The 12,122-nt window shown below is 43.0% G+C and overlaps 2 protein-coding genes across 6 annotated transcripts in view; both read right to left on the reverse strand.

Moving 5' to 3' along the window:
- The window catches only part of rbm24a (RNA binding motif protein 24a), a 52,152-nt gene extending 46,788 nt beyond the window's left edge, over window positions 1–5,364 (reverse strand). Inside the window, exons 1-2 of one of the 4 annotated variants that reach the window (XM_072705448.1) lie at window positions 1,140–5,362; window positions 98–221 (exon numbers count right to left, since the gene is read on the reverse strand). In XM_072705448.1, the coding sequence (XP_072561549.1) occupies window positions 98–221; window positions 1,140–1,307 (292 nt within the window). In that variant the 5' untranslated portion in view covers window positions 1,308–5,362. The other 3 variants (XM_072705449.1, XM_072705450.1, XM_023790495.2) reach the window with 3 other exon arrangements.
- A 7-nt stretch (window positions 5,365–5,371) lies between these two features.
- stmnd1 (stathmin domain containing 1) lies at window positions 5,372–8,849 on the reverse strand. Of its 2 annotated transcripts, XM_023790494.2 has the most exons (5): window positions 8,763–8,849; window positions 7,736–7,859; window positions 7,292–7,425; window positions 6,256–6,384; window positions 5,372–5,589 (listed from the first exon to the last, which is right to left on the reverse strand). In XM_023790494.2, exons 1-5 carry the CDS (start codon window positions 8,832–8,834, stop codon window positions 5,428–5,430), a joined length of 621 nt encoding a protein of 206 aa, XP_023646262.2. In that variant the 5' UTR covers window positions 8,835–8,849; the 3' UTR covers window positions 5,372–5,427. The 2 variants fall into 2 exon arrangements, 1 of the variants encoding a protein (XP_023646262.2); XR_011984889.1 differs by lacking the exons at window positions 7,292–7,425; window positions 7,736–7,859; window positions 8,763–8,849 and adding an exon at window positions 6,497–6,628.
- Between the last annotated feature and the right edge of the window lie 3,273 nt (window positions 8,850–12,122).

The following is a 12,122-nucleotide window of genomic DNA, read 5'->3' on the forward strand; positions in this document are numbered from 1 at the left end:
CAGCCATGTGTCACTATATCTGTTGGGGTCATGCCACACTATTGCAAAAACAACAGTTCAGCCATGTTGTGTTGTGATCCACACACAGCCCCCTTACCTGGCTGCATCACCCTGGGCTTGGCTCCTAGGTACGCCAGGTTAACATTCGCCTTCCTGCCATCAATGATGGGATTGGGGTCCTTGCAGGCCCTGTCTGCCGCAGTCCGGTCCGCCATCGTCACCTTGGGGAGGGATAACAGTGAGGACCCCCGCAGATCACTGCTAACAGCCAGCACATCCCATCTCCAGCCACAAAACAGAGACCAACAGCAGCAGCGCTCCATGTAAACAGAAAGAACAGGAGTAGCACTGCGCTATAAGTAGACGTGTTAACAGCTCAGACTCAACATAAACGCATACTAAGGATGGCATTTGTTGATCCGATCGAATAAATCTATGTTGAGAAGCGGGTCTGAACAATTAAGCCAGACTTTCCATCAGTGTGCCTGGGGGAGAAAACGGTGGAAGTGCTAAACAATTGGGCGTTGAAAATTACACACACAGGTCAGACACCTGTTGTCGACAAAGCTCCACTCCGCGAAGGTCTTTTCATTTTCACTTCCACCCCCATTGGAAGTGTTACTTCCAGCCACCTGCTTCGGCAATGTGCGCGATCACGAATTAGAGTGAAAGCCAGAAAAGTGCTGCAAGAAATACTCCGGGAAGAAACAGAAAGCTGCTCTCTCAAATAGCACACAGTATTAATTACCGCAGCCCAACTCTTCCCATCACACCCAATTCGGCAACTTTGCGACAATCACGCACATTTGACCACTATGATACTTTCGCAGACGACAAAGCAATTAAACCATGACAGAATAAGAAAACAAAACAATCCAACTCGCAAAAAAACTGTCACATTCATATGACCGTTTCACTCCACACGTCTGTATCTGTTTTTATTTGCCTACTTAAATGCTTTAGGCTACCATCAAGCTAAAAACGTGCCCACTATTTTACATATATTCCTTAACGACAAACCAACATCATCAGCTAAGAGAAAAAAAAACGGATTATCTTCTTGTAATAACGGTGACGCCGGATTAATCTAAAGTCGTATTATGCCACCAAGTTTTTTTAAATGGAAAAGCAGTACTTACGAATCCATAACCCCTGGACTTGCCGGTCTGCCTGTCGGTAATTACAACAGCCTCCTCGATTTCTCCGAACACCTCGAAGTATTTCCTGAGACTGGAGTCCGTGGTGTGGTACGGAAGACCTCCTACAAAGATCTTGGTATAGGTTGTGTCCTTCTGCGTGGTGTGCATGTTCGCCAACCGTATTTAGTGCAAAAACAATGTCAAGATCAACAACAAAAATAGTGCAACAATTCCTAAAATGATTATTAAATTATCAATATTCCTTAAACCGGACACGATTCAGAAACATGAGACTGTAAAAAAAATCAAATAAAACTGGAAGAAGTTCGAGGTAGATCAGCTTTTTCACTGTATTGATGGGAAATGAGCGGATTGTCCGAGAGAACAACAAGTGTCCGCAACTCGCATTCGCCACTTTTCGGAAACTAAGCGGCGAGCTTGTGACCCATTACTAAATGTGCTCCCAGTAACTCCACCCCAGAGCAGCGAGGGAGGGACTGGGCGCAGATTCCTGCCCACCCACTGCCGCATGCCCATGCAAAGAGCCGGGAAACGCCAGCCGCCCCCGTCAGGGCCACACTGGAAAGTGGAAAAAGTAGCCGCAATAATAAAGAAAATAAATGAATAAATACAAACGTATGCACTAAAGAGTTAGTGTATCTATCTATCCTTGTTTCCAGTTGTGCTGCGTCGTTTTTGTCGTAATAAAAACTATTGATTCGTCTTTCTACTGCGTATCCAAAATATATAGGCCAATTAACAGTGTAAATGCGAAACAGGTAATGAAACGAACTGTAATTGGCCTATACAGGGACATATGGACATTGTTGTAGTTATTTAATCGCATTCATGTTGGAGCTGAAATAAAGTGACAGTAAATGCATGGCCCTTAGTCCCCCCGTTAAGACACGCACTTTGGAGTGTGACACTGACAATAAACATTACAATAAACATTTTATCTATAATACTGCGGAAACAAAAACAGCATGCAGTTGGTGATCCTAATTAGGCTATATGACACACCAAAATATAGTTAAAGCAATACTGGTGATGTGTCAGACATTAAATACGGAAAGTAAGTGTTATTTAAGTCTTGAATACATTCATTTTCTTTGTTGTCCTTTGGGATTTTTTGAGCCAGGTGGCTAGCAGAGGAGAAGCGAAGCAGAGACACCAGTGTGCGGGTCAGCGGCGTGCCGAGGGCTGTGGAGCGCATGTGGCCGCCGGACATCTAGCGGGGCTCAGGCGGTTTCATCCCGGGATAAAGCGGCCTGTGTTTCACACTCCTTTTCACTGTGACATTCAAACACATGGGACAACATGCCAGTCACCAGTGTGGAACGCAGTCCAGACCCCAGCAGGACACCCGCGATCCACCTGTTGCCATAGCTTACCATGACATGATGATACTTCTGCTTTATTTGGAAATAAATATTCAATCTCAGTTATCAGAAAATACAACTACAGTGTTTAACATTTAAACATACATGTTTTCCTTCTAACTAGAGAATAAAAGATAGCATATTAGGTTAGCACAAACGAAATTTTTTTTTTTCTGAAAGAATCATATTCATTCTATTCTATTACAACTGCCCCATTACCACACTCCCAGCGAGATATATCTTATCTTATCTTATCTTATTGAGAGATCTAATGGGGTGAAATATCCTTTGTTGATTCCTGTGGGGAATTCGACATTTAATGGTAATATTCAGTTTATCTGTTTTGGATAAAATATTGTATTCATCTTAAGCAGTTATATGGCCAGCAGATTTATTTCAGCGAATGCTTTCCCAAAAACCAAACGGAGGCTACAGATTTAAACAAGCAGCCTATAACGTTGTCCGGACTATATTGTTTTTCCTCTCCCTTATCACATTCTGGACGTTGATTCACCGCATCTGCCTTTGTTTATTACAGACTTTTTGACACAACTAGGCAATTCGTAAAACAATTAAGCATTAAAATTATGTTATTATTATTATTGTTGTTTCCAGTCGAGCTCTTTCTATGGGGTCGCCTGTTGCACCTTCCTCCTATCTTCCCTTCATATGAACACATTCCAGGAACATAAGTCTACATGATGGTTATTTGATACTCAAGTCAAACTTATCTCGATTAGAAAAAGCATGCACTTTTCGTTTATAGACAGAGCATGCAAAAGGTTACTGAGACTTTACCAAGTCCACAGACTGGCTCAAACAATACTGTGGACATTCATCCTTTCCTAATATGTAATGCACACCGACGATTCTGAAATGGAAGGTAGTTAATAATTTATTAAGCCCCGGTTCTGTCGTGAATGGGGCCTTACAGATGTTACGTGCGCCGGTGACACAAGATGCTGCCTCTTTCATTGTCTCCATCTTACCGAGGTACCCCTAACCATCATCATATCTGCGGACTGCGGTGCAAATGCACTCATAGCTTGTAGTTAGATCGGAGCCACCCGGTAGAAGGGGGTTTTGTATTGTCTCAGGGCGGTCACTAATTTATTCATGCAGTGACACACGGCCGTCAGGCTTGGAGAGTAGACGGCGCAAGCACGGTCTGTTATCGGATTACCGTGTCCAACAATAGGGGACCGATCGTGTTGCCCCCCTCCCCCCCTTTTATTCTCTTCCATTTGCGCTGACGCTTTTAAATTTCCGCAGCTGTTGTAAAGACGTATCATAAATGACTGGTTTCTGTGCAATGAAGGGCGCACTGCTCATTAATCCACGCCTAACTAAAGATGTATACATGTCTATTGGTTAGATTAATCTCGCACATTCGTCGCATGAATAGGCTAAATTTTAAAACGACCCAACACCAAAAGTACCGTCTATTGGTTTCTTCATAGTACAGTCACCAACGCAACTCGCGATTAAAGTAAATTACACTACGTTACATTAATATAAGTTTATTACTATAAACTGTAGGCTACTATTAAGTTATGTGCTAGAAGAGTGATTTGCGGTATTCAACAAACACAACGTCATTCACAACTGAATTACATCAATTAGGCTATTGCAACGTCGTTTATATCAGATCGGACCCTGGACACTTATATTATATGGCATTTCTTTGTTAATGCCTGCCAAACAGGTGATCGAACTACCGTACGTGAATTTATTATATTTATTTTATTCTTATTTTTTGCGTTGGTGTCATGCCGATTGCGTGAAGGAAAAGTGTCTAACCTGTGTTAAGGAGTCATAAAAAGTTCCTTTACAGCTTTTAAGTTACATTTTAAATGTGCACTGTTAAACAATTTTAATACGCTTTTTAATAGCGTTCCATCAGCCACGCCGCTTGTACTCCTAATTGCTATATTTTGGGGGAAAAGTATTTATTTTTAATACTTTATGAAGGAACATGACAGCACGCCATTCAGAATGTATGAGCAGCACACGCATGAGGAAGCCTGTTGCCAGCGGACGGATGTGTGAAATACCCTCAGACAGAAAGTATGCGAGTCTCCATTCAGAGCCCCACGGGATTTAATCCCATATTCAGCTGGCCTCGAACCTAAAGAGCGCCCGATTCTATGCTGATGACTCGAAAGGGACTTACTTCCATGGCAACTGGGGATGGGCTGATGAAAGACTGACAGCTGCAGAAGTCTAAACCCCCCCCTCCCCCCCCCCAACACTTGCTCATACTCATCACAACTGTACTACACATCGATACGAAGAGTCTGCAGTGCGGCTGAAGCAGATCGCGAAAGCTACACACACCATTCTTTACATAACATCCAAATTATCTGGTAACCTGGCGTTCAGGACAAGCACTGGTAAATCCCGAGATTATCCCGAGATGCTCAGCACGTTGTGTAGGATGTCGGTATCCATTACGCAAAATTTAAGTTAGTTTACCTGTCAGTGCGACCTACTTTTAAACATGGGCTTATAATGAGTCTCACAGACTACTGTTACAGTACATTTTGCGAAAGACAAGAGGGTCAGCTTCCGAACAGCTCTTGTCTGGATCGTGTGTCCTCTGCAAATACGTTCTTTCACTGCATCAAAGTGCAGCTCCCGGGTCCTAGAGCAGCAACAGTCGCGATCTAGATTTTAGGTTAACAGCGCCATCTACTGCTAAAAGAACAGACTTCCGTCTCCCCATTTTAAGTGGATTCAAATTAATCGGAATTGAAAAAATCCATCGTCGTCCACGTTTGTGTCCCCTGTCTGAAAAATGGCATCGCTCTCTAGATAGCCCATGAGCCCCTAACCCCCCCCCGCCCCCAATTCTCCCCAGCTCTGTCGTCCTTGTCCTTGCATGTGAAACGTCCTTTCTATCAGGCCTACTGGGAGTCCTGGTCATGCCAGACTTTTGGGGAAGTGTGTCCAGATCCTGTACTGGGCTCTCCATCCAATTCCAGATGGTCTTCCTCCTCAGGCCGGCTCATGCCACAACACAGTGTAGACATGTTCCTGAGCTTGCTCCTTAGCGACGCCTCCTGGGCCTATGGGGTAAAACAAAGAAAGAATAATGGATTACCATGGCGGACCAGGCTGGTATAGCTTTTATGAATGAAGCGGAGTCTGCTGTCAACTGGCCCAAAAGAATCTAAGCCAGGCTGAGAAATCCAGACCACAGAGATTTCCTGAGCTATAATTGTGCCAGTCTTGTCCTTTCCTACTATCAGAGTATCGAAGGTCCACTTTCAACAAATTTGATGAACAAGGGTGGGGATCCTGCTCCATGGAGGGCCGCTGTGGGGGCGGGGTTTTGGGATGACCTCTCAATCAGCCAATAACTGTGGATCCCCAGGACCGGGGATCAGAACCACTGATTTATTATTGGTTGATTGAAAAGTCATCCCAAAAACCCGCACCCATACCGGACCTCCACGGAACAGGTTCCCTACCCCTGTACTAAAAAAAACAAACCCCACACTGAGTGTGTGGGCATGTTCTCTACCACAGGTTCTCTACCACAGTCCAAAGAGACGCCGTTAGCTTACTGGCATTTCTATAGTGTGTGACTGTGTGCGTGTCCCCTGTGACAGACCGGCATTCCATTCAGAAAGGTACTGAGACATGCTAGTGAATATTTAAGCTAAATTTACACCATCAATAGGCATAAATTAAAGAATCTTGAGTGCGTCGCCCCCCCTTGCCAGCAGTACCTTACGTTTCTCCTCTGCTCTCCTCATCCTGGCCTCGATGTCGTCCTTGGTGATGAGCTTCCCAGCCCTGTTCCTCAGAGTCTCTAAACGTAGGGGCGGCCGCCGTAGGTGCTGCCCTGGGCCGTCCATCTGTAGAAATGCGGAAGCTGTTTGACAGCTAAACATCTTTGGTATTAAACTAACAGTTTACCGCAGGAATCAGTACAAAATGGAACCTCCTCTAAACAGTGGGGAAACTCACTAAATCCACAGAATGCAAAGACGTCAAAACCCAGAATAGGGATAGGCTGTACTCTCCCAGACTCTCCCACCAATGATATCTTGCCAGTGAGTAAAGCTAGAACGGTAATCAGGACTCTGAAAAAAGACCATGTGACGACTGAAGTGTTTAGAACAACCAGCATTAGGCACAGTCTGAACATATCAGATTCAAAAGGAATTTCAAATTCCCTCTCTGAGTGTCCAGTTGCTGTGTTGGCGTGTGTCCACTCGCCATTTGCATGGGCTGTTGAATTGGTGTAAATTGCACTTTGTGTGTGTATATGAGTGTGCGTGTGTGTGCCAAGGTTGGCGGCATCCCGTAGAGCATTCATCAATTCCAATCCAGATCAGGAAGTGGAACTGGAGTTGAAATTTGCATCTCCCTGTAATTTGAATTCAATTCCAATTCTGTTCCCCATAGTTTTTTTTCCAATCCCAACTGCAGTTACATTTCTCGATTTGGATTGGAATCGATGCATTCCGGAATGGCCCCAACTTCCTGAAATAAGCTCCAGCCCCCCTGATGAGCTGGCGTTGAATATGACAGGGTATATTTACTGAATGATACGCATGAATGATATTTACTGCATGACATTTTATTAATAATCTTTAAATGATATTCTTCCAAGTTCAGGGTCATGTGACCTGTACCACAGCCAGCGTTAAGAATATGGAGGAAGAGGGACAATGTTCCTTCAGACATTTTTTTCATGGCTGGTAGGTGTGTGAGGGCAAAGAGGATCCTGCGTGTTTGGCTGCACCATACATTGCTCACCATCACGCTGTAGGCCACCCCCCACTCCCCCTGACTGTGATTTGCTGGGATGAGTCCCTGCTTCTGCAGCTGCTCCAGGATCTCATGGGCCTTTGGTCTCTCTCTGTCCTCCTTGGTGAACATGGAACTAGGGCCTGACTCACACAGACAGACCCAGACAGACACACACATAGATTAGTTATATCTATATCTAGTTATATCTCTCCATATCTATGCGCGTAACCCTAATCCCAACAATGACCACCTTAACCCAACCCAGCCCTAACTTTAACCATAAGTAACCAAACAAAATAGGAGACTTTTTGTATTTATACTTTTTTGATTGCATTCACGGATCTGTGGGGACCTGAAAACTGGCTCAGTCAACTTCGTTCAGTCAGCTTCTTCTTGACTGAGTGGTGAGTCAGCACACATTGTTGAACCTCCTTGTAAATACCCCCTTACCCCTTAATGGGGACATTGTCCTGGGCCCGGCATCCAGACCTAACCCGCTGTCTGTAGTATGCTTAGACGCTGCCGATTCTCCGCGGGGCAACGCCTCCGAAACATCACTCTCCAAAGCATTATTCTGTGATGACAGGCAAGAAAAGAAATTTCTCAGTGATACATCCCTCATTCCAGTGGTTCTCAACCTTTTTTGCACCTCGACCCAATGTTTACCATGCCATCTCAGTCGCGACCCTTTATCAAGTGTAGGTTTAAATTAACGCTATGATCAGTCAGAGTCCAGTCCGAGTCAATTTCCCTATAGGCACAATAAAATGTGCGTGTGTGTATATACACACACACGCACACGCAAACACACACACATAACTGTAGAGAGAAAATAGTAATGTATCACAGAGAACCAGTTTTACGAAACAACAACTGCATTGAACCGAACCGATAATTTGGATGTTATGTAAAGTCAATTCAATTGATATTATGATGAATAAGCAAATGAATTATTAATAAGTAAAAGACTGCTAACGGAGAGGGTAGTATTACGCATAGGAAAGAATTATGTAAACATTTTAATGGAAACGTGTCTTACCGAACACGTAGATATATTGAATTATGTATCAGTTTTTCCTCAGTGCAGATATTTTACAATAAATAGCAGATTGACTTGTCTTGTTAATGCGATCGAAAGAAGACTTATAGAGGAAACGTGTCTAATGTTTAGCAGTAAAGTAAAGATGTTTTGGATTTCCTACAACGGTAATCGGCCAGTATTAGTTTATTTCACTTGCCTCCAAAGTGACGGCATCGACCATGGTTTGTCTCAGAAAATTAAATAAGAAATTCAGTAGCTTTTTCTTCCCTATCTCAGGATAAAAATTTCAGAGGTTCATCTGATAACTGTTACGTAAAATCTATAGAAGCACATTTACAGCTGTATCATAAGCATTCACAAAACTGCTTTAGTTTTACATGAATTCTATTAATCAAAGACTAAAAATAAAAAAAGAAACTGATGCTGTTGGTCTACCTCATTTCCTTCAACCAATCTGCTGGGCTCCACAGCCTTGACAACCGAGAATTTGGAACTTGTGCATCCCATAATAAGTAAAGCCAGCAAACACCGTGTTGGTGCAGATTTATTAATGTTTGCTTTTCTCGTACGACTCTGAAACATTTTAGGCAGTCACATTCTTATACATGAATCATGATACCGGAGCCTCTGTTGCTATGGACTCCTAACGTTGCCATGGGTCGTCGCTACAATAAATCTGACCTGATTGTCAGGTAGATAGACTTACCTAGGCTGTCTAGTCTCTAGAGCAAGTGGTCAGATCGACAACAGAAATACTTTCCAATTAATTTCAGTTGACGGTACTATAGTCGATCGCTCAGTAAATGGGAATGGATTCGAAATAAAAATCAGATATAACAACATTAGGCAAAAATGACAAAATTATCGACACCTATGGGCAATTTAGCAACTCCAATTAGCCTCAGCACGTCTTTGGACTGTGCGGGGAAACCGGAGTACCCGGAGGAAATCCTTACAAGGTATAGTCATTTCTAATTTATAATATTGCAAGGAAGGTCCATTTATGGACCTTCTTTCCATGCCCTTCCAAGCCACTTTAGATACTTCAAAATGCAATCAATCAATCGAGATGTTCACTCCCCCTTTCATCCTACTCTATTGGTTCCCAGTAGGGTTAGGACGACTATGTAATCTAATCGACTATTAGTAGTCAAATAGAGAAAAAAAAATGCTACATTAATCGTTTAAAGAACAATCGTTTGGGGCAGCACTAGTTCCCAGTAGAAGCATATGTCAGTATTTAATTTTCCCGCAGAACAGTCAGTGGATTATCATCTACCTATTTGAGGTCTCTCATCTTACCCTACATTCCTTCCCATGGTTTTAGGTGTAATGATTGGGAAATACCACCTTCATCACAGAACGGCGTTCTAGTGGTAGGATACTTTGATACGGCCCAAGTGTTTTTTGGTTCAAATCTGGCTGTATCCTAATTTTACATATCTTACTCAGTTGTTTTGATCACACCTAAAAGGCGCTTTGGATGAGAGCATCTGCCAACTAATTGTGTATCACTTATTCACTTCAAAACCACACAAGCATTTGTTTAGTTACGTTTAGTTATTTTGTTTTCAAGGTTCATAGCAGAACTGACCTGCTTATGCCACATATTGCCTTTCTGCACACATTTTGAAATGTATGTTTTGCCTAGCCATATGCTTGGCTCCATGGTCTTGTAAGACCTCAAATGGTTGCTTAAAGGGGAATTTCAGTATTTTACATCTTAACACTGTAAAATAAAATAAAACCTCTGTATAAAGAATAATTTTTCATATTAAAATATTACTCCTTAGCAAATCCAGTGACAAAATATGGGTCAAAATGTTTTACATAATCAGAAAGGATGTGTTGGTTTCAAATGTATGACTAATCAGTAACTTGGCATTCTTCTCTATATGTAGTACACACATGTTGTTACATGAAAATGAATTTTATTAGTAAAAGGCTTCAGTGAATGAGTGTTGTCTGTGAGAAACAGGGAGTTTAAATACCTTCCTAGTATTTTATAATGGTGAGCAGGAGGGCTTTTGGCTCCTGTCTGCTCCCTGCTGCCCACTGGTGGCCACCTCTGCTCCTCACCATGGATGTGCTAAGAAGGTCTTGCTTCTTCTCCTAGATTCCACTAGATTCCACTAGTGAGCTTCTTATGGCAAGGCCCATACAGAGTGGCAAAAAGGTGGAAACTAGTAACCTAAGAGGTAAGCCACCCAGTACCTGGAAAAGTGTACCATATTAATTGTGTTCCCTGGACTTCAGGGAATACATATGATTTTAGCACCAGTCATCTGCTGCAGACGTTTTGGTATGTAAAGTGATAACTCAAAAACATCTGACAGTTCTTTGCACAGGCATTGTATCTATGAGGATCTGGAACTGATTACATTTTGAGACTGATTGCCCCAAAAAGGGCAATTTTGACATTTTATCCCATTAAGACAATAACTCAAAAACCATTTGATGGATCTTTTTCGGAGGCATTATATGGGTACTTATATGCAACTGGTTAAATTTTGAGACAGATTGCCCCAAAACTTAAGGAGAACTGCATGGTGATTGCAAAAAAAAAAAGCAGTTTTGACCCTGGATCCTATTAAGGCAATAACTCAAAAACTTTTGAAACTTAGCAGAGGATTTGTATTGGTGTGATAGTGGAACTGATTAAAGTTTCAGACAGATCATCCCAAAATTGAAGCTGCTTATTGCCAGCAATGAGAAGGGTGAAAGCAGATGTTATTTGACTTTGTGAATGTCCATCCATCCATTGTCTGTAACTGCTTATCCTATTCAAGGCTGTGGGCGTGGCAACTCATCACAGGTTATACTCACTCCTATGGGCACTATGGTAACTAAAATTGACCTCACCTTGTTCTTGGACTGGGGGGGGGGGGGGGTAACACTACAACAACACAGGGAGAATATGGAAGCTCTATACACATGGAGCCATAGTAGAAACTTGAACCCTGGTCCCAGAGATATGAGGCAGCAATATTAACCACTGCACCATCATGCCACCCCCAGAAAATGCCCTGGAGGGGGTGACTGTCATCTAGGAGCAGAAGTCTTTGTTCTGCCAAGACAGATGCCTCAGAGTCAGGTGTTGGGGCTGTATTGTCGCAGAGTTTCCCTAAGGACAGTAACATCCATCGCTGTGCCTTCTTTTAATTACACCTCTCAAATGGAGAATAGGATCATTATGTGGAGAACTGAAAAATCTTAAGTTAGTAACCTTGAGTTTGCCTGTGAAGGTAAACGACTAAAGCTTCAACAGGCTTAGCGGGCCTTGTTTTTTCAACCAGCTTCTGCTTCACTCTTTCATATTGCCCAGGGTGCAAGAACACTAAAGCACATGGTCTCTCTCAAAAATTCCGTAACTCAAAGTGAATCTGCAAGCCCAAAGCTGTTTTGTTCTCAGCACGTCTCTTGAGGACATGAGAAAAGCACAGCTCACAGACCTCGTCCTGGTAATACTCCTAGAGGTAGCTGTATGTTCCAGTCTCAGTGCACTCAGAGGTACAATGTTCCAGGTTGGTGGGCCATCTTTGGGTAGTTCCTCCAGAGATGTTTCTGGTGGCCTAGAATGGACAATGGTTGCAAAAAAATCTGCCCAGTGTGTATACCTGCCAAAAGTCACCCACCCAGAGGCCGTCAGGACTGCCCCAGCCCCTCCCCATTGTCCACCACTCATGGTCTCACATACAGTATCCTTGGATTCTGTGGACATCACTCTTGTGACACTTCTGTCCTGGTGCAAACTCATGCTGTTTTTTGGGCTTGCTGGGTCACTTGAAGGGTGAT

This window comes from Paramormyrops kingsleyae, chromosome 23 (assembly GCF_048594095.1).
Source record: "Paramormyrops kingsleyae isolate MSU_618 chromosome 23, PKINGS_0.4, whole genome shotgun sequence".
In the NCBI taxonomy this organism is placed as follows: Eukaryota; Metazoa; Chordata; class Actinopteri; order Osteoglossiformes; family Mormyridae; genus Paramormyrops; species Paramormyrops kingsleyae.